Source organism: Lampetra fluviatilis, chromosome 55, assembly GCF_964198595.1.
Source record: "Lampetra fluviatilis chromosome 55, kcLamFluv1.1, whole genome shotgun sequence".
NCBI classification, from domain to species: Eukaryota; Metazoa; Chordata; class Hyperoartia; order Petromyzontiformes; family Petromyzontidae; genus Lampetra; species Lampetra fluviatilis.
The window spans coordinates 5603096-5627883 of NC_136329.1; the positions used below are offsets into that span (position 1 = coordinate 5603096).

Consider the following 24788-nt stretch of genomic DNA (forward strand, 5'->3'; position numbering starts at 1 on the left):
GACGATAATAAGTAAATATTGACGATAATAATACATAAATATAAATCCGCATCGGTCAAGGCGCCATTGTGCATTGGGCGTCAGAGTGGAGGTGCCGGATCCACAATGGCGAGAAAGGAGATCTGCAGCCTTCTCGAGGGTGAACTCCCAAACACACAGACACACACACACAGACACAGACACACACACACACAGACACAGACACACACACAGACACAGACACACACACACACACAGACACACACACACAGACACACACAGACTCACACACAGACACACACACAGACACACACACACAGACTCACACACAGACACACACACAGACACACACACACACAGACATACAGACACACGTACCTACACACAGAGACAGACAGACACACGTACCTACACACACACACGTACCTACACACACACAGACACACACACAGACATACACACAGACACACACACACAGACACACGTACCTACACACACGTACCTACACACACACACGTACCTACACACACACAGACACACGTACCTACACACACGTACCTACACACACACACCTACCCACACCAGTGACGTGTGGTTAGGGCAATGGTTGGGGAGGCACTGGCTAGTATTAGAGCCAGATTCACGCGCCTATGAGCCCAATGGAGGTCGCTTAAATTCACCATTCAAACTTGATTTGGAGATTTCTTGAGTGCAGAAATGACTCTTTGATTTACACTATGAGATCTCTTTTACCAGTGGCAAAATATAGTAGTAGGTTTTTACCCTTTTAAACTGGGACAAAACTGACACCTTTAAAGGTGTCAGTTTTGTACCAACTGACACCTTTAAATGTGTCAGTTTTGTACCAGTTTAAAAGGGGTTTTACCCTTTTAAACTGGTACAAAACTGGCACCTTTAAATGTTTCAGTTTTGCACCAGTTTAAAAGGGGTTTTACCCTTTTAAACTGGTACAAAACTGACACCTTTAAAGGTGTTAGTTTTGTACCAACTGACACCTTTAAATGTGTCATTTTTGTACCAGTTTAAAAGGGTTTTTACCCTTTTAAACTGGTACAAAACTGACATCTTTAAAGGTGTCAGTTTTGTACCAACTGACACCTTTAAATGTGTCAGCTTTGTACCAGTTTAAAAGGGTTTTTACCCTTTTAAACTGGTACAAAACTGACACCTTTAAATGTGTCAGTTTTGTACCAGTTTAAAAGGGGTTTTACCCTTTTAAACTGGTACAAAACTGGCACCTTTAAATGTTTCAGTTTTGTACCAGTTTAAAAGGGGTTTTACCCTTTTAAACTGGTACAAAACTGACACCTTTAAAGGTGTTAGTTTTGTACCAACTGACACCTTTAAATGTGTCATTTTTGTACCAGTTTAAAAGGGTTTTTACCCTTTTAAACTGGTACAAAACTGACATCTTTAAAGGTGTCAGTTTTGTACCAACTGACACCTTTAAATGTGTCAGCTTTGTACCAGTTTAAAAGGGTTTTTACCCTTTTAAACTGGTACAAAACTGGCACCTTTAAATGTGTCAGTTTTGCACCAGTTTAAAAGGGTTTTTACCCTTTTAAACTGGTACAAAACTGACACCTTTAAAGGTGTTAGTTTTGTACCAACTGACACCTTTAAATGTGTCAGTTTTGTACCAGTTTAAAAGGGGTTTTACCCTTTTAAACTGGTACAAAACTGACACCTTTAAAGGTGTTAGTTTTGTACCAACTGACACCTTTAAATGTGTCAGTTTTGTACCAGTTTAAAAGGGGTTTTACCCTTTTAAACTGGTACAAAACTGACACCTTTAAAGGTGTCAGTTTTGTACCAACTGACACCTTTAAATGTGTCAGTTTTGTACCAGTTTAAAAGGGTTTTTACCCTTTTAAACTGGTACAAAACTGGCACCTTTAAATGTGTCAGTTTTGCACCAATTTAAAAGGGTTTTTACCCTTTTAAACTGGTACAAAACTGACACCTTTAAAGGTGTCAGTTTTGTACCAACTGACACCTTTAAATGTGTCAGTTTTGTACCAGTTTAAACGGGTTTTTACCCTTTTAAACTGGTACAAAACTGACACATTTAAAGGTGTCAGTTGGTACAAAACTGACACCTTTAAAGGTGTCAGTTTTGTACCAACTGACACCTTTAAATGTGTCAGTTTTGCACCAGTTTAAAAGGGTTTTTACCCTTTTAAACTGGTACAAAACTGACACCTTTAAAGGTGTCAGTTTTGTACCAACTGACACCTTTAAATGTGTCAGTTTTGTACCAGTTTAAAAGGGTTTTTACCCTTTTAAACTGGTACAAAACTGACACCTTTAAAGGTGTCAGTTTTGTACCAACTGACACCTTTAAATGTGTCAGTTTTGCACCAGTTTAAAAGGGTTTTTACCCTTTTAAACTGGTACAAAACTGACACCTTTAAAGGTGTCAGTTTTGTATCAACTGACACCTTTAAATGTGTCAGTTTTGTACCAGTTTAAAAGGGTAAAAACCTACTACTATTTGATTCTTTCGCTAAAGTAAGCTCACACGTACCTACACCATTCAATTGGCAGGTTGCACGATGACTATTGGTTACGCGGCCACATGTTTCATATTTCATTCTTTATAACACACGCACACACAGGTACGTCACGTATATTCGATTCACGTTGAAATAGGCGAATGCAGTTCCACTATTCATACCCGTTCAACACAAGTGAAAATATCTTGATTGCATGGTCTCACCTTGACTTGTAAATGAAATACTCTGATTGATGCGCCTGCTGTTGTTGTGGAGTGGCTCATGCAGCCAGCTATGGCTGTAGGGTTTTGGTAGTACATGCTGTTTATGCCGTTTATTGTGAAAATTCCGTCACAGTTCCTATGATCACTGTTGCATTGCTTTCATGGCTTTATTTTGGTGATTTCAAAAAGTGTATTGGTTTGGCCATGTTTGTGTTGTTGTAGTACAGAGTTACACTGATGGCCTTGATCTAAGTTGTCTTGTGGTTGTTGTTGTTGCTTGACTTTTGTGGCTTTATTTTGGTGATTTTCGAAAAGTGTATCGGTTTGGCCATGTTTGTGTTGTTGTAGTACAGAGTTAGACTGATGGCCTTAATCTAAGTTGTCTTGTGGTTGTTGTTGTTGTTTGACTTGCATCCCACTGGGATTTTTGCACACAGCGTTGGTGTACGGTGCTTTTCCTGCAATATTTTGCTGTATTTTCTTGGATTTTCTGTTTGCACTCAGTCACATATTCACTTTAAGATGTTTTCTTGTTCATGTTTTTGTTTTTTAAATCCTTTATATTAAGTTCGCTTGCTTGCTTGCTTAGGACCGTGCAAATCTTTCGGTCGTTTTTTAACCCACTTCCCGTGATCCAATCGAGCTGACATTTTGCACACAGACTCGTTGTACGTGACAATGTGAGTCTATGGGTCTCTGTGTGAGTCTGTGGGTCTCTGTGTGAGTCTGTGGGTCTCTGTGTGAGTCTATGGGTCTCTGTGTGAGTCTGTGGGTCTCTGTGTGAGTCTGTGGGTCTCTGTGTGAGTCTCTGGGTCTCTGTGTGAGTCTGTGGGTCTCTGTGTGTGTCTATGGGTCTCTGTGTGTGTCTATGGGTCTCTGTGTGAGTCTGTGGGTCTCTGTGTGAGTCTATGGGTCTCTGTGTGAGTCTGTGGGTCTCTGTGTGAGTCTGTGGGTCTCTGTGTGAGTCTGTGGGTCTCTGTGTGAGTCTATGGGTCTCTGTGTGAGTCTGTGGGTCTCTGTGTGAGTCTATGGGTCTCTGTGTGAGTCTGTGGGTCTCTGTGTGAGTATGTGGGTCTCTGTGTGAGTCTATGGGTCTCTGTGTGAGTCTATGGGTCTCTGTGTGAGTCTGTGGGTCTCTGTGCGAGTCTATGGGTCTCTGTGTGAGTCTGTGGGTCTCTGTGTGAGTCTGTGGGTCTCTGTGCGAGTCTATGGGTCTCTGTACGAGTCTATGGGTCTCTGTGTGAGTCTGTGGGTCTCTGTATGAGTCTATGGGTCTCTGTGTGAGTCTATGGGTCTCTGTGTGAGTCTATGGGTCTCTGTGTGTGTCTATGGGTCTCTGTGCGAGTCTATGGGTCTCTGTGTGAGTCTATGGGTCTCTGTATGAGTCTATGGGTCTCTGTGTGTGTCTATGGGTCTCTGTGTGTGTCTATGGGTCTCTGTGCGAGTCTATGGGTCTCTGTGTGAGTCTGTGGGTCTCTGTATGAGTCTATGGGTCTCTGTGTGTGTCTATGGGTCTCTGTGTGAGTCTATGGGTCTCTGTGTGAGTCTGTGGGTCTCTGTATGAGTCTATGGGTCTCTGTGTGTGTCTATGGGTCTCTGTATGAGTCTATGGGTCTCTGTATGAGTCTATGGGTCTCTGTGTGTGTCTATGGGTCTCTGTGTGTGTCTCTGGGTCTCTGTGCGAGTCTATGGGTCTCTGTGTGAGTCTGTGGGTCTCTGTATGAGTCTATGGGTCTCTGTGTGTGTCTATGGGTCTCTGTGTGAGTCTATGGGTCTCTGTGTGAGTCTGTGGGTCTCTGTATGATTCTACGGGTCTCTGTGTGTGTCTATGGGTCTCTGTGTGAGTCTGTGGGTCTCTGTGTGAGTCTATGGGTCTCTGTGTGTGTCTATGGGTCTCTGTGTGAGTCTATGGGTCTCTGTGTGTGTCTATGGGTCTCTGTGTGAATCTATGGGTCTCTGTGTGAGTCTGTGGGTCTCTGTGTGAGTCTATGGGTCTCTGTGCGAGTCTATGGGTCTCTGCCAAACAAAGCGACTCTAACCCAGCGGCACGCTCTGTCTGATTCCTTTCCAAGCTTCCAGTGAGGCGTGGAGACTCGCGGTGCCGGTGAGACTCTCTCGTTCATGTGGATCGGTGTCATGGATTGATCCCCCCCTTGGAACTTGCGTTTCATCGGTTCAAGTGTTGTGCGTTGTGTGTGTGTGTGTTGTGTGTGTGTTGTGTGTGGTGTGTTGTGCGTGTTGTGTGTGTGGTGTGTGTGTTGTGTGTGTGTGGGGTGTGCGTTGTGTGTGTTATGTGTTCAGTGTTGTCGTTGTGTTCTTTGTGTGTGTGGTGTGTGTTGTTTGTGTTGTGTGTGCTTGTGTGTGGTGTGTTGTGTGTGTGTTGTGTGTGTGTTGTTTGTGTGTGTGTTGTGTGTGTGTCTGTGTTGTTTGTGTGTGTGTGTGTGTTGTTTGTGTGTGTGTTGTGTGTGTGTGTGTCTGTGTTGTGTGTGGTGTGTGTGTCTGTGTGTGTCTGTGTGTGTGTGTGTCTGTGTGTGTCTGTGTGTGTGTGTGTTGTGTCTGTGTGTGTCTGTGTGTCTGTGTGTGTGGTGTGTGTGTATGTGTGTTGTGTGTGTGTGTGTGTGTCTGTGTGTGTGTTGTGTGTGTGTCTGTGTGTGTGTGGTGTGTGTGTTGTGTGTGTGTTGTTTGTGTGTGTGTGTGTTGTGTGTGTGTGTTGTGTGTGTGTGTTGTGTGTGTGTGTGGTGTGTCTGTGTGTGTGTGGTGTGTGTGTCTGTGTTGTGTGTTGTGTGTGTGTTTGTCTGTGTGTGTGTGTGTCTGTCTGTGTGTGTGTCTGTGTGTGTGTGTTGTGTGTGTGCTGTGAATCCCCCTCCGTGTTGTTAGCGAACGATCCCGATCAAGCGGATCTCACAGAACAACCTCTGAGATCCGCTTCTTCTTGAACTGACTCTCTGGTCCACTCAAAGCGGTCCCACAGAAGTGGATTTCGTAGAGCCACGTTTTAAAGGTTTGACGGTGGTGGACCTTTATCCCCGTGCGTGTGGGGGTCGCAGAACCGGCGAGGAATTCGAAGAACGACGCTGGAGCCGCGGTCCAGGATTCGGCACAGCAAAGGCCACGTCTGATTCGCATGGTCTTTGGAGATGACTGCTGCGATTTTGGTACGAACCCCAGCCGCTTGACTGCTTGCAGATTCAGTCCGCGCACGCGCTTAACGCACACACACACACACTCGCTAACACTAACACACACACGCATGCTAACACACACACACACTCGCTAACACTAACACACACACGCATGCTAACACACACACACACTCGCTAACACTAACACACACACGCGCTAACACTAACACACACACACACTCGCTAACACTAACACACACACGCATGCTAACACACACACACACTCGCTAACACTAACACACACACGCGCTAACACTAACACACACACACGCTAACACTAACACACACACGCATGCTAACACACACACACACACGCGCGCTAACACACACACGCATGCTAACACACACACACACACGCGCTAACACACACACACACACACTCGCTAACACACACACGCATGCTAACACACACACACACTCGCTAACACACACACACATGCTAACACACACACACACGCGCTAACACACACGCGCTAACACACACACACACTCACTAACACTAACACACACACTCGCTAACACTAACACACACTCGCTAACACACACACACTCGCTCACACACACACTTGCGCTAACACACACACACTCGCTCACACACACACTTGCGCTAACACACACACACTCGCTCACACACACACTTGCGCTAACACACACACACACGCGCTAACACACACACACACGCGCTAACACTAACACACACACGCATGCTAACACACACACACACTCGCTAACACACACACACACTCATGCTAACACACACACGCATGCTAACACACACACACACTCGCTAACACTAACACACACACGCATGCTAACACACACACTCGCATGCTAACACACACACACACGCGCTAACACTAACACACACACGCATGCTAACACACACACTCGCATGCTAACACACACACACACTCGCTAACACTAACACACACACGCATGCTAACACACACACACACACGCGCGCTAACACACACACGCATGCTAACACACACACGCATGCTAACACACACACACACTCGCTAACACTAACACACACACGCATGCTAACACACACACACACACGCGCGCTAACACACACACACACACGCGCTAACACACACACACACACGCATGCTAACACACACACACACACGCGCTAACACACACACACACACACTCGCTAACACACACACGCATGCTAACACACACACACACTCGCTAACACACACACACATGCTAACACACACACACACGCGCTAACACACACGCGCTAACACACACACACACTCACTAACACTAACACACACACTCGCTAACACACACACACACACGCATGCTAACACACACACACACACGCATGCTAACACACACACACACGCGCGCTAACACACACACACACGCGCGCTAACACACACACACACTCGCTAACACACACACGCGCTAACACACACACACACTCGCTAACACACACACACATGCTAACACACACACACACGCGCGCTAACACACACACGCATGCTAACACACACACACACACTCGCTAACACACACACATGCTAACACACACACACACTCGCTAACACACACACACATGCTAACACACACACACACGCGCGCTAACACACACACGCATGCTAACACACACACACACACTCGCTAACACACACACATGCTAACACACACACACACTCGCTAACACACACACACATGCTAACACACACACACACGCGCGCTAACACACACACGCATGCTAACACACACACACACTCACTAACACACACACACACTCGCTAACACACACACACACTCGCTAACACACACACGCATGCTAACACACACACACACACTCGCTAACACACACACACACGCTAACACACACACACACTCGCTAACACACACACACACATGCGCTAACACACACACACACATGCTAACACACACACACACGCGCTAACACACACACACACTCGCTAACACTAACACACACACACACGCTAACACACACACACACGCGCTAACACACACACACACTCGCTAACACACACACACACGCTAACACTAACACACACACACACGCTAACACACACACACACTCGCTAACACACACACACACTCGCTAACACACACACACACTCGCTAACACACACACACACTCGCTAACACTAACACACACACGCGCTAACACACACACACACACGCTAACACACACACACGCGCTAACACACACACACACTCGCTAACACTAACACACACGCATGCTAACACACACACTCGCTAACACACACACACATGCTAACACACACACACACTCGCTAACACTAACACACGCATGCTAACACACACACACACGCTAACACACACACACATGCTAACACACACACACACTCGCTAACACTAACACACGCATGCTAACACACACACTCGCTAACACACACACACGCGCTAACACACACACACACTCGCTAACACTAACACACACGCATGCTAACACACACACGCGCTAACACACACACACACTCACTAACACTAACACACACACTCGCTAACACACACACACACGCGCTAACACACACACACACACACTCACTAACACTAACACACACACGCGCTAACACACACACACACTCGCTAACACACACACACACTCGCTAACACACACACACACACTCGCTAACACACACACTCGCTAACACACACACACACACTCGCTAACACACACAAACACACACGCTAACACACACACACACTCGCTAACACACACACACACACTCGCTAACACACACACTCGCTAACACACACACACACACTCGCTAACACACACACACACACTCGCTAACACACACACACACACTCGCTAACACACACACACACACTCGCTAACACACACACTCGCTAACACACACACACACACTCGCTAACACACACAAACACACACGCTAACACACACACACGCTAACACACACAAACACACACGCTAACACACACACACGCTAACACACACAAACACACACGCTAACACACACACACGCTAACACACACACACACACTCGCTAACACACACAAACACACACGCTAACACACACACACACTCGCTAACACACACACTCGCTAACACACACACACTCGCTAACACACACACACACACACGCTAACACACACACACACTCACTAACACACACACACGCTAACACACACACGCGCTAACACACACGCTAACACACACACACTCGCTAACACACACACGCATGCTAACACACACACACACACGCGCGCTAACACACACACACGCTCGCTAACACACACACACGCTAACACACACACACGCTAACACACACACGCATGCTAACACACACACGCATGCTAACACACACACACACACACTCGCTAACACACACACACACTCGCTAACACACACACACGCTAACACACACACGCATGCTAACACACACACGCGCTAACACACACACACACTCGCTAACACACACACACACACGCTAACACACACACACACACGCTAACACACACACGCATGCTAACACACACACGCGCTAACACACACGCTAACACACACACACGCGCTAACACACACACACGCATGCTAACACACACACACGCATGCTAACACACACACACACTCGCTAACACACACACACGCTAACACACACACACGCTAACACACACACACGCTAACACACACACACGCTAACACACACACGCGCTAACACACACACACTCGCTAACACACACACTCGCTAACACACACACACTTGCTAACACACAAACTCGCTAACACACACACACACACACACTTGCTAACACACACACACACTCGCTAACACACACACACACACGCTAACACACACACACACACACGCTAACACACACACACTCGCTAACACACACACACGCATGCTAACACACACACTCGCTAACACACACACACACTCGCTAACACACACACACATGCATGCTAACACACACACACGCGCTAACACACACACACACACTCGCTAACACACATACTCGCTAACACACACACACACGCGCGCTAACACACACACACGCGCTAACACACACACACACACTCGCTAACACACACACACACGCGCGCTAACACACACACACGCGCTAACACACACACACACACTCGCTAACACACACACACGCGCTAACACACACACACACACTCGCTAACACACATACTCGCTAACACACACACACACACGCGCTAACACACACGCGCTAACACACGCGCTAACACACACACATGCTAACACACACACACACGCTAACACACACACGCTAACACACACACACGCTAACATACACACACACTCGCTAACACACACACGCATGCTAACACACACACACTCGCTCACACACACACACTCGCTCACACACACACACACGCTCGCTCACACACACACACGCGCACACACACGCGCACACACAAACACGCACACACACACGTGTAGTGGATCGTACGGAGACGGAGTCTTCTTAGGAGGCAACGCGTATTTATTTAACGATTAACACAGAAGGTCCCTAACACGAAGGGGTAATGGCCCCCTTCTACCCAACAACCTCAGGAGGTACCACGGCCTCCGGGCTAACGTGCCCTAGCCACTGTGACCAACCACTTTTCAGCCAAGGTCCTCGCATCCCGACCGCTGGCCCACTCAGGGTCCAGGGGTAACCGTTGCCCTAAGTGACCTCCGGCCCTTAGAAGGACGTGGGGTCGGGGGACACTCAGGGTCCTAACTGACTGACCGTTGCCCTAAGTGACCTCCGGCCCTTAGAAGGACGTGGGGTCGGGCGACACTCAGGGTCCTAGTCCACTGACCGTTGCCCTCAGTGACCTCTGGCCCTTAGAAGGACGTGGGGTCGGGGGACACTCAGGGTCCTAGCCGACTGACCGTTGCCCTCAGTGACCTCCGGCCCTTAGAAGGACGTGGGGTCGGGGGACACTCAGGGTCCTAGCCGACTGACCGTTGCCCTCAGTGACCTCCGGCCCTTAGAAGGACGTGGGGTCGGGGGACACTCAGGGTCCTAGCCGACTGACCGTTGCCCTCAGTGACCTCCGGCCCTTAGAAGGACGTGGGGTCGGGGGACACTCAGGGTCTTAGCTGACTGACCGTTGGCCTCAGTGACCTCCGGCCCTCAGAAGGACGTGGGGTCGGGGGACACTCAGGGTCCTAGCTGACTGACCGTTGCCCTCAGTGACCTCCGGCCCTCAGAAGGACGTGGGGTCGGGCGACACTCAGGGTCCTAGTCCACTGACCGTTGCCCTCAGTGACCTCCGGCCCTTAGAAGGACGTGGGGTCGGGCGAAACTCAGGGTCCTAACTGACTGACCGTTGCCCTCAGTGACCTCCGGCCCTCAGAAGGACGTGGGGTCGGGGGACACTCAGGGTCCTAGTCCACTGACCGTTGCCCTCAGTGACCTCCGGCCCTTAGAAGGACGTGGGGTCGGGCGACACTCAGGGTCCTAACTGACTGACCGTTGCCCTAAGTGACCTCCGGCCCTTAGAAGGACGTGGGGTCGGGGGACACTCAGGGTCCTAGCCGACTGACCGTTGCCCTAAGTGACCTCCGGCCCTTAGAAGGACGTGGGGTCGGGCAACACTCAGGGTCCTAGTCCACTGACCGTTGCCCTCAGTGACCTCCGGCCCTTAGAAGGACGTGGGGTCGGGCGACACTCAGGGTCCTAGTCCACTGACCGTTGCCCTCAGTGACCTCCGGCCCTTAGAAGGACGTGGGGTCGGGCGACACTCAGGGTCCTAACTGACTGACCGTTGCCCTAAGTGACCTCCGGCCCTTAGAAGGACGTCGGGTCGGGCGACACTCGGGGTCCTAGTCCACTGACCGTTGCCCTCAGTGACCTCCGGCCCTTAGAAGGACGTGGGGTCGGGCGACACTCAGGGTCCTAACTGACTGACCGTTGCCCTCAGTGACCTCCGGCCCTTAGAAGGACGTGGGGTCGGGGGACACTCAGGGTCCTAGCTGACTGACCGTTGCCCTCAGTGACCTCCGGCCCTCAGAAGGACGTGGGGTCGGGGGACACTCAGGGTCCTAGCTGACTGACCGTTGCCCTCAGTGACCTCCAGCCCTCAGAAGGACGTGGGGTCGGGGGACACTCAGGGTCCTAGCTGACTGACCGTTGCCCTCAGTGACCTCCGGCCCTCAGAAGGACGTGGGGTCGGGGGGACACTCAGGGTCCTAGCTGACTGACCGTTGGCCTCAGTGACCTCCGGCCCTCAGAAGGACGTGGGGTCGGGGGGACACTCAGGGTCCTAGCTGACTGACCGTTGGCCTCAGTGACCTCCGGCCCTCAGAAGGACGTGGGGTCGGGCGACACTCAGGGTCCTAGCTGACTGACCGTTGGCCTCAGTGACCTCCGGCCCTCAGAAGGACGTGGGGTCGGGGGACACTCAGGGTCCTAGCTGACTGACCGTTGCCCTCAGTGACCTCCGGCCCTCAGAAGGACGTGGGGTCGGGGGACACTCAGGGTCCTAGCTGACTGACCGTTGGCCTCAGTGACCTCCGGCCCTCAGAAGGACGTGGGGTCGGGGGACACTCAGGGTCCTAGCTGACTGACCGTTGCCCTCAGTGACCTCCGGCCCTCAGAAGGACGTGGGGTCGGGGGACACTCAGGGTCCTAGCTGACTGACCGTTGCCCTCAGTGACCTCCGGCCCTTAGAAGGACGTGGGGTCGGGCGACACTCAGGGTCCTAGCTGACTGACCGTTGGCCTCAGTGACCTCCGGCCCTCAGAAGGACGTGGGGTCGGGGGTATCCTCAGGGTCTTAGCCGACTGACCGCTAGGCCACTGAACTCCGGCCCTTAGAAGGACGTGGAGCTTGGGGGTCCAGGGTCCTATCTTGAGGCGACCTCTTGGGTCTTGGGCCTGACCCTGACTGCCGGAGCCGCTCCGGGGTCCGGCTTTTACGGGGCTCCCAGTGTCACCCCGCCCCTGGCCACGCCCACTCTCTGGAACATTCCGGATGGACCTAGATTGTTGCGCAATCCCTCAGCCCCCCCCCCCCCCACTGGGGGCCTGGGGTGTCCACCCCTGGTTCCTAACCACTGCCCCCACACAGGTTGCCTGATCCACGAGTCCTACTTAGTACACACCGGACCCGCGCTACTGCCCCCTGTTGGGCCCTGAGTGGAGGTACCTGTGTGGCCGTAGTGGTGGCGGCTTATTCCGCCCGACAATTACCTACCAAACACTTCACACGCGCACACACACGCACGCCCACACACGCACATTTCACACACACACACACGCGCGCACACACACGCACACACACACACGCACGCGCACACGCACGCACACACACACACGCACGCACACACACGCACGCGCACACACACGCACGCACACACACACACACGCGCACACACACACGCACATTTCACACACACACGCGCACACATGCCCACACACGCACGCACACACGCGCACACACACACGCACACACACACGCCCACACACGCACGCACACACGCGCACACACTTCACACGCGCACACACACGCACGCGCACACACGCGCACGCGCACACGCACGCACGCGCACACACGCCCACACACGCACACACGCATACACGCCCACACACGCACACACGCCCACACACGCACACACACACACACACGCGCACACACACACGCGCACACATGCCCACACACGCACGCACACACGCACACACACTTCACACGCGCACACGCGCACACTTCACACGCACACACGCGCACACACTTCACACGCGCACACGCGCACACACTTCACACGCGCACACACACACACGCGCTAGAACAATACAGAGATATTACCGTACATCCTTAACGGGGGGACGTGTTGGGGTACGTTGTACTGGCGAACGCACGGCAAACTCGCTCCATCGTATCTTGTCGCGTCTCTCCATCATCTCCCCACCCACCCACTCACTCATCCACTCACCCATCCACCGATTCACCCATCCACCCACCCACCTACCCACTCACCCACTCACCCACCCACCCACCCACCTACCCACTCACCCACCCACTCACCCACCCACTCACTCACCCACCCACCCACCTAACCACCCAATCACCCACCTACTCACCCACCCACTCACCCACCCACTCATCCACCCACCCACCGACCCACCCATCCACCCACCCACCCACTCATCCACCCACCCACTCACCCACTCACCCACCCACCCACCTACCCACTCACCCACCCACTCACCCACCCACTCACTCACTCACTCACCCACCCACCCACCTAACCACCCAATCACCCACCTACTCACCCACCCACTCACCCACCCACTCATCCACCCACCCACCGACCCACCCATCCACCCACCCACCCACCCACTCACTCACCCACCCACCCACTCACCCACTCACCCACCCACCCACTCACCCACTCACTCACTCACCCACCCACCCACCTAACCACCCACTCACCCACTCACCCACCCACTCACCCACCCACCCACCCACTCACCCACTCACCCACCCACCCACCCACTCACCCACTCACCCACTCACCCACCCACCCACTCACCCACCCACCCACCCACTCACCCACCCACCCACTCACCCACCCACCCACTCACCCACTCACTCACTCACCCACCCACCCACCCACCCACTCACCCACCCACCCACCCACTCACCCACTCACCCACCCACCCACTCACCCACCCACCCACCCACTCACCCACCCACCCACCCACTCACCCACCCACCCACTCACCCACCCACCCACCCACTCACCTACCCACTCACCCACCCACCCACCCACTCACCCACCCACCCACCCACTCACCCACCTACCCACTCACCCACTCACCCACCCACCCACTCACCCACCCACTCACCCACCCACCCACCCACTCACCCACCCACCCACCCACTCACCCACCCACCCACACACTCACTCACTCACTCACCCACCCCACTCACCCACCCACCCACCCACTCACCCACTCACCCACCCACCCACTCACCCACCCACCCACTCACCCACCCACCCACCCACCCACCCACCCACTCACTCACCCACTCACCCACCCACCCACCCACTCACTCACTCACCCACTCACCCACCCACTCACTCACCCACTCACCCACTCACCCACCCACCCACTCACCCACTCACCCACCCACCCACCCACCCACTCACCCACTCACCCACCCACCCACTCACCCACCCACCCACTCACCCACTCACCCACCCACTCACCCACCCACCCACCCACCCACTCACCCACCCACCCACCCACTCACCCACCCACCCACTCACCCACCCACCCACCCACCCACTCACCCACTCACCCACCCACTCACCCACCCACCCACTCACCCACTCACCCACCCACCCACCCACCCACTCACCCACCCACCCACCCACTCACCCACCCACCCACTCACCCACTCACCCACCCACCCACTCACCCACCCACTCACCCACCCACCCACCCACCCACTCACCCACCCACCCACCCACTCACTCACTCACCCACCCATCCACTCACCCACCCACCCACCCACCCACTCACTCACCCACCCACCCACTCACTCACCCACCCACTCACTCACCCACCCACCCACTCACCCACCCACCCACTCACTCACCCACCCACTCACTCACCCATCCACCCACCCACCCACCCACCCACCCACTCACTCACCCACCCACCCACCCACTCACCCACCCACCCACCCACCCACTCACCCACCCACCCACCCACTCACCCACCCACCCACCCACCCACCCACTCACCCACCCACCCACCCACCCACCTACTCACCCACCCACCCACTCACCCACCCACCCACCCACTCACCCACCCACCGACCCACTCACTCACTCACTCACCCACCCACCCACTCACTCACCCACCCACCCACCCACCCACCCACCCACTCACTCACTCACTCACCCACCCACCCACTCACTCACTCACCCACCCACCCACCCACTCACTCACCCAACCACCCACCCACCCACTCACCCACCCACCCACCCACCCACTCACTCACCCACCCACCCACTCACCCACCCACCCACTCACTCACCCACCCACCCACTCACTCACCCACTCACCCACCCACCCACTCACCCACCCACCCACCCACTCACTCACTCACCCACCCACCCACCCACTCACTCACCCACCCACCCACTCACCCACCCACCCACTCACTCACCCACCCACCCACTCACCCACCCACCCACCCACTCACTCACCCACCCACCCACCCACTCACTCACCCACCCACCCACTCACCCACCCACCCACTCACTCACCCACCCACCCACTCACCCACCCACCCACCCACTCACCCACCCACCCACCCACCCACCCACTCACTCACCCACCCACCCACTCACCCACCCACCCACTCACTCACCCACCCACCCCCGCCCCCACGTCACCTGCAAGCTCCCAAGCCGTTCAACGCCGTCTCCGTGCACTGCGCCTGGCACCGTGCGAGGGAGCTCTCCACGCCGCGCGCCAAATCTGCCGCCCGACCCGCTGCCCGACGTCGGCAGAAGGTGACCGTGGTGGTGTTTTTTTTTTTAAGCGATCGCTCAGCCCCTCCGTAAGGGAGCGAGATGGAACAGATGGAGATTAGTCCACACACGGGGTAGAAGGGAGTGAGATGGAACAGATGGAGATTAGTCCACACACGGGGTAGAAGGGAGTGAGATGGAACAGATGGAGATTAGTCCACCCACGGGTGTAGAAGGGAGTGAGATGGAACAGATGGAGATTAGTCCACACACGGGGTAGAAGGGAGTGAGATGGAACAGATGGAGATTAGTCCACACACGGGTGTAGAAGGGAGTGAGATGGAACAGATGGAGATTAGTCCACACACGGGGTAGAAGGGAGTGAGATGGAACAGATGGAGATTAGTCCACCCACGGGTGTAGAAGGGAGTGAGATGGAACAGATGGAGATTAGTCCACCCATGGGTGTAGAAGGGAGTGAGATGGAACAGATGGAGATTAGTCCACCCACGGGTGTAGAAGGGAGTGAGATGGAACAGATGGAGATTAGTCCACCCACGGGGTAGAAGGGAGTGAGATGGAACAGATGGAGATTAGTCCACCCACGGGTGTAGAAGGGAGTGAGATGGAACAGATGGAGATTAGTCCACCCACGGGTGTAGAAGGGAGTGAGATGGAACAGATGGAGATTAGTCCACCCATGGGTGTAGAAGGGAGTGAGATGGAACAGATGGAGATTAGTCCACCCATGGGTGTAGAAGGGAGTGAGATGGAACAGATGGAGATTAGTCCACCCACGGTGTAGAAGGGAGTGAGATGGAACAGATGGAGATTAGTCCACCCACGGGTGTAGAAGGGAGTGAGATGGAACAGATGGAGATTAGTCCACCCATGGGTGTAGAAGGGAGTGAGATGGAACAGATGGAGATTAGTCCACCCACGGGTGTAGAAGGGAGTGAGATGGAACAGATGGAGATTAGTCCACCCATGGGTATAGAAGGGAGTGAGATGGAACAGATGGAGATTAGTCCACCCATGGGTGTAGAAGGGAGTGAGATGGAACAGATGGAGATTAGTCCACCCACGGGTGTAGAAGGGAGTGAGATGGAACAGATGGAGATTAGTCCACCCATGGGTGTAGAAGGGAGTGAGATGGAACAGATGGAGATTAGTCCACCCACGGGTGTAGAAGGGAGTAAGATGGAACAGATGGAGATTAGTCCACCCACGGGTGTAGAAGGGAGTGAGATGGAACAGATGGAGATTAGTCCACCCACGGGTGTAGAAGGGAGTGAGATGGAACAGATGGAGATTAGTCCACCCACGGGTGTAGAAGGGAGTGAGATGGAACAGATGGAGATTAGTCCACCCACGGGGTAGAAGGGAGTGAGATGGAACAGATGGAGATTAGTCCACCCACGGGTGTAGAAGGGAGTGAGATGGAACAGATGGAGATTAGTCCACCCACGGGGTAGAAGGGAGTGAGATGGAACAGATGGAGATTAGTCCACCCACGGTGTAGAAGGGAGTGAGATGGAACAGATGGAGATTAGTCCACCCACGGGTGTAGAAGGGAGTGAGATGGAACAGATGGAGATTAGTCCACCCATGGGTGTAGAAGGGAGTGAGATGGAACAGATGGAGATTAGTCCACCCACGGTGTAGAAGGGAGTGAGATGGAACAGATGGAGATTAATCCACCCACGGTGTAGAAGGGAGTGAGATGGAACAGATGGAGATTAGTCCACCCACGGGTGTAGAAGGGAGTGAGATGGAACAGATGGAGATTAGTCCACCCATGGGTGTAGAAGGGAGTGAGATGGAACAGATGGAGATTAGTCCACCCACGGTGTAGAAGGGAGTGAGATGGAACAGATGGAGATTAGTCCACCCACGGTGTAGAAGGGAGTGAGATGGAACAGATGGAGATTAGTCCACCCACGGTGTAGAAGGGAGTGAGATGGAACAGATGGAGATTAGTCCACCCACGGGTGTAGAAGGGAGTGAGATGGAACAGATGGAGATTAGTCCACCCATGGGTGTAGAAGGGAGTGAGATGGAACAGATGGAGATTAGTCCACCCACGGTGTAGAAGGGAGTGAGATGGAACAGATGGAGATTAGTCCACCCACGGGTGTAGAAGGGAGTGAGATGGAACAGATGGAGATTAGTCCACCCACGGTGTAGAAGGGAGTGAGATGGAACAGATGGAGATTAGTCCACCCATGGGTGTAGAAGGGAGTGAGATGGAACAGATGGAGATTAGTCCACCCACGGTGTAGAAGGGAGTGAGATGGAACAGATGGAGATTAGTCCACCCATGGGTATAGAAGGGAGTGAGATGGAACAGATGGAGATTAGTCCACCCATGGGTGTAGAAGGGAGTGAGATGGAACAGATGGAGATTAGTCCACCCACGGGTGTAGAAGGGAGTGAGATGGAACAGATGGAGATTAGTCCACCCATGGGTGTAGAAGGGAGTGAGATGGAACAGATGGAGATTAGTCCACCCACGGGTGTAGAAGGGAGTAAGATGGAACAGATGGAGATTAGTCCACCCACGGGTGTAGAAGGGAGTGAGATGGAACAGATGGAGATTAGTCCACCCACGGGTGTAGAAGGGAGTGAGATGGAACAGATGGAGATTAGTCCACCCACGGGTGTAGAAGGGAGTGAGATGGAACAGATGGAGATTAGTCCACCCACGGGGTAGAAGGGAGTGAGATGGAACAGATGGAGATTAGTCCACCCACGGGTGTAGAAGGGAGTGAGATGGAACAGATGGAGATTAGTCCACCCACTGGGTAGAAGGGAGTGAGATGGAACAGATGGAGATTAGTCCACCCACGGTGTAGAAGGGAGTGAGATGGAACAGATGGAGATTAGTCCACCCACGGGTGTAGAAGGGAGTGAGATGGAACAGATGGAGATTAGTCCACCCATGGGTGTAGAAGGGAGTGAGATGGAACAGATGGAGATTAGTCCACCCACGGTGTAGAAGGGAGTGAGATGGAACAGATGGAGATTAGTCCACCCATGGGTGTAGAAGGGAGTGAGATGGAACAGATGGAGATTAGTCCACCCATGGGTGTAGAAGGGAGTGAGATGGAACAGATGGAGATTAGTCCACCCATGGGTGTAGAAGGGAGTGAGATGGAACAGATAGAGATTAGTCCACCCACGGGGTAGAAGGGAGTGAGATGGAACAGATGGAGATTAGTCCACACACGGGGTAGAAGGGAGTGAGATGGAACAGATGGAGATTAGTCCACCCACGGGTGTAGAAGGGAGTGAGATGGAACAGATGGAGATTAGTCCACCCACGGGTGTAGAAGGGAGTGAGATGGAACAGATGGAGATTAGTCCACCCATGGGTGTAGAAGGGAGTGAGATGGAACAGATGGAGATTAGTCCACCCATGGGTGTAGAAGGGAGTGAGATGGAACAGATGGAGATTAGTCCACCCATGGGTGTAGAAGGGAGTGAGATGGAACAGATGGAGATTAGTCCACACTCGGGTGTAGAAGGGAGTGAGATGGAACAGATGGAGATTAGTCCACCCACGGTGTAGAAGGGAGTGAGATGGAACAGATGGAGATTAGTCCACACACGGGTGTAGAAGGGAGTGAGATGGAACAGATGGAGATTAGTCCACACACGGTGTAGAAGGGAGTGAGATGGAACAGATGGAGATTAGTCCACCCACGGGTGTAGAAGGGAGTGAGATGGAACAGATGGAGATTAGTCCACCCACGGTGTAGAAGGGAGTGAGATGGAACAGATGGAGATTAGTCCACACTCGGGTGTAGAAGGGAGTGAGATGGAACAGATGGAGATTAGTCCACCCACGGTGTAGAAGGGAGTGAGATGGAACAGATGGAGATTAGTCCACCCACGGTGTAGAAGGGAGTGAGATGGAACAGATGGAGATTAGTCCACCCACGGTGTAGAAGGGAGTGAGAAGGAACAGATGGAGATTAGTCCACCCATGGGTGTAGAAGGGAGTGAGATGGAACAGATGGAGATTAGTCCACCCATGGGTGTAGAAGGGAGTGAGATGGAACAGATGGAGATTAGTCCACCCATGGGTGTAGAAGGGAGTGAGATGGAACAGATGGAGATTAGTCCACCCACGGTGTAGAAGGGAGTGAGATGGAACAGATGGAGATTAGTCCACACTCGGGTGAGGGTGGATTCCCTTCATGATTCGCGATCTTCGCGTTTCAGATCTCCAACACGAGAGCAGTGGTCTACGTCGTGACGGCCGCCGCCTTACTCATGAGTAGGTCAAACGCACACACAGAGACACACACGGAGACACACACGGAGACACACACAGAGACACACAGAGACTCACACAGAGACACACACAGAGACACACACGGAGACACACACGGAGACACACACGGAGACACACACAGAGACACACACAGAGACGCAGAGACACACACAGAGACACACACAGAGACACACACAGAGACTCACACAGAGACACACACAGAGACACACACAGAGACAAAGACACACACAGAGACTCACACAGAGACACACAGAGACACAGAGACACACACAGAGACACACACAGAGACACACACACAGAGACACACACACAGAGACACACACACAGAGACACAGAGACACACACACAGAGACAGAGACACACACACAGACACACACAGAGACACACACACACACACAGAGACACACACAGAGACACACACTCAGAGACACACACTCAGAGACACACAGAGACACACACAGAGACACAGAGACACACACAGAGACACACGCAGACACACACAGACACACACAGAGACACACACACAGAGACACACGCACAGAGACACACGCACAGAGACACAGAGACACAGAGACACACACACAGACACAGAGACACACACAGAGACACAGAGACACACACAGACACAGAGACACACACAGAGACTCACACAGAGACTCACACAGAGACACACACACAGAGACACACTCAAAGACACAGAGACTCACACAGACGCATGCACAGAGACACACACACACAGAGACACACACAGAGACACACACACAGAGACACAGAGACACACACAGAGACACACACAGAGACACACACACAGAGACACAGAGACACACACACAGAGACACACAATCAGAGACACAGAGACACACACACAGAGACACAGAGACACACACACACAGAGACACACACAGAGACACACACTCAGAGACACACACTCAGAGACACACAGAGACACACAGACACACAGAGACACACACAGAGACACACGCAGACACACACAGACACACACAGAGACACACACACAGAGACACACGCACAGAGACACACGCACAGAGACACAGAGACACACACACAGACACAGAGAGAGACACAGAGACACACACAGACACAGAGACACACACAGAGACTCACACAGAGACTCACACAGAGACACACACACAGAGACACACACTCAAAGACACAGAGACTCACACAGACGCATGCACAGAGACACACACACACAGAGACACACACAGAGACACACACACAGAGACACAGAGACACACACAGAGACACACACAGAGACACACACATAGAGACACACACACAGAGACACACAGAGACTCACACAGAGACACACACAGAGACACAGAGACACACACACAGAGACTCACACAGAGACTCACTGAGAGACACACATAGAGACTCACACAGAGACTCACGCAGAGACGCACACAGAGACTCACACAGAGACTCACACAGAGACTCACAGAGATACACACACAGAGACACACAGACACACACACAGAGACACACAGAGACTAACACAGAGACACACACAGAGACACACACAGACACTCACACAGAGACCCAGAGACTCACACAGAGACTCACACAGACACTCACACAGACTTACATATAGGTAAGAATCCTTCTGATTATGATGATGATGATGATAACGCTGCTGCTGAAACACTCTCGTAATTTCCCAGCCGTGGCTCCGAAATCTGCCGCTGGCTCTCCCGACGACGACGACGCCAAGAAGTTCGTGGCAGGTCCCAACGTCACGGTGCCGTTCCTGATCGACCACGTCAACAACGCCATCGAAATCCGCTTGCTCAGGAACGGCTCTCTACTGGCAAGTAGCAAGGGGCAGAGGTCGCAAACGGGTTTTGATTCCTTACCCGTACCCGGCCGCACAAGGGTCGCAAACGGGTACCCGTACCCGTACCCGGCCGTACCCGTACCCTACCCGTACCCGGCCCGGTACGGGTATCGGGTACCCGATTGCGACCTCTGGGATGAAGCCACGTTGCAGGCGCGGGTGGGTTGATTCTAGGAACTTGAATTGTGACAAGAGACAAGACGTTGGGAAATGAGTGACAGTTACTCACCAGTGACTCACGGTCTACCCGTACCTGTACCCGGCCGCATCAGGGTCGCAAACGGGTACCCGTACCTGTACCCGGCTGGGTACGGGTAGCCGGGTATCGGGTAGGGTACGGGTATCGGGTACCCGTTTGCGACCTCTGGCAAGGGGCCGGCCATAAATGACGTCACGCACCTAGGGGGGGCGGGGCGGCGGGGTCAGACATTTGTGACGATGTGTGACGAGGGGTTTGAGAAATGTGGCGTCACGTCAAAATGCTGCAACTTTAAATGAATGTAGACGACACGTTCTACTTGATTAAATCGGCTTTTTAATAAATGTTTTCTGCTACAACATCGGAGTGCAGCGCCACATTAAATACGCACTACAATGACAATACATTTTAGTTGTTTAAGTGGTGGTTTAGCTGCTGCAGCTCCATACTATTAACATTCCTTCCCTTCATTACTGCTAACCCTACTCCCTCCCTTTGATGCTGCTAATCCCGCATAATGCACGGGCATAATATGACTTTGAAACCCCCCCCCCCCACCTCCTACGCATTCCACAAGTCGTGACTAATCCCATATCTGCATTTCCCATAAATATGCTAAATTCCTCTTGATATGCAAATTCCTTTGTCAAGGCGCCAATCCCCCTCTAACCCAGCAGCTTAAATATACGCTGCCAAGCCTGGTGGTGTTTCATTCAGACGCTGTCCTTCCGACAGACCTGTTCTTCAACTGAGGACGGCTGCTTGCGTTGTGGCCGAAAAGTCGTGAGAATTATTTTATTATGTTTTATTTTTTATTATTGTATTACTTCCCTTCTACGTGACTTTACCGAAAGAACCAAGAAGGTACAATGACAATAGTTTAAAGCGATTTGAAGCATGTTTTTTTTTTTGGGGGGGGGTCTGACTTTTTGTGACGCCGTGTGACGAAGGGGGGGGGGGGGGGGGCGAGGGGAGGTAAAAAAATTGTCCAAAATTGCGTGACGTCATTTATGGACGGCCCCTTATTAAAACCGTTGTTTTATTACTTCACCAGGTAAGGCAGCCCCCCCCCCCCTCTCCCCCAATCTGCGGCTACGTGGCCCCCTCTCTCTCTATTACTTTTTATTTTATTTTCTTTCCGGGAAGAGACGTGGCCCACACAAACGATAGCGGCTCCACGCAGGGGCGGCTTATCGTCATCTTCGTCGTCGTCGTCGGGTGGATGATACGGCGGAAGAGACATACTCTCAAGGCGTCGATGGCGTCGATTCGGAATGTGGAGGGGAAAAACGGGACAGACGCCTCGTGTAGTCACCGTCTGCTCTGCCCCACCGCAGACGAACTACCTCACGACGGGGCAGACGCCTCGTTTAGTCACCGTGTGCTCTGCCCCACCGCAGACGAACTACCTCACGACGGGCCAGACGCCTCGTTTAGTCACCGTCTGCTCTGCCCCACCGCAGGCGAACTGCCTCACGACGGGACAGACGCCTCGTTTAGTCACCGTCTGCTCTGCCCCACCGCAGGCGAACTGCCTCACGACGGGACAGACGCCTCGTTTAGTCACCGTCTGCTCTGCCCCACCGCAGGCGATCTGCCACACGACGGGACAGACGCCTCGTGTAGTCACCGTGTGCTCTGCCCCACCGCAGACGAACTACCTCACGACGGGCCAGACGCCTCGTTTAGTCACCGTGTGCTCTGCCCCACCGCAGGCGATCTGCCACACGACGGGCCAATTGGATTGTGGCGAGTCACGTGACCCCGACCTGCGGGTCCATCACTGGTCCCCGACCAACGGGACGGTGTTCTTCCCCGAGGCGGTCGTCGGGACGTACGTCCTGCGGTGCTGCGACGCCAACGGGGACTGCAGCGAGTACAACTTCAGCAGTGCGTGTTTGTGTGTGGTGTGTAGTGTGGTGTAGTGTGTGGTGTAGTGTGTGTGGTGTGTAGTGCTGTAGTGTGTAGTGTGTGGTGTAGTGTGTAGTGTAGTGTAGTGTGTAGTGTGTGGTGTAGTGTGTGTGGTGTGTGTGGT

General features: G+C 53.0%; 1 protein-coding gene across 1 annotated transcript; it reads left to right on the forward strand.

Moving 5' to 3' along the window:
- Positions 1 to 18: 18 nt before the first annotated feature.
- On the forward strand, positions 19 to 24379 carry LOC144949950 (uncharacterized). The gene is made up of 7 exons (XM_078879940.1): positions 19 to 139; positions 5767 to 5874; positions 16326 to 16438; positions 20624 to 20678; positions 22382 to 22527; positions 24091 to 24212; positions 24343 to 24379. The coding sequence occupies exons 1-7, from the start codon at positions 106 to 108 to the stop codon at positions 24377 to 24379; spliced, it is 615 nt and encodes a 204-aa protein (XP_078736066.1). The 5' UTR covers positions 19 to 105.
- The last annotated feature ends 409 nt before the right edge of the window (positions 24380 to 24788 follow it).

Excerpts from the sequence above, each read along its gene's own strand:
- LOC144949950 (XM_078879940.1), top strand. The coding sequence starts at position 106 with ATGGCGAGAAAGGAGATCTGCAGCCTTCTCGAGG. Across the intron at positions 140-5,766 it reads GATCTGCAGCCTTCTCGAGG|AACCGGCGAGGAATTCGAAG; the intron begins GTGAACTCCCAA and ends TGGGGGTCGCAG. Across the intron at positions 5,875-16,325 it reads AGATGACTGCTGCGATTTTG|CTCCCAAGCCGTTCAACGCC; the intron begins GTACGAACCCCA and ends GTCACCTGCAAG.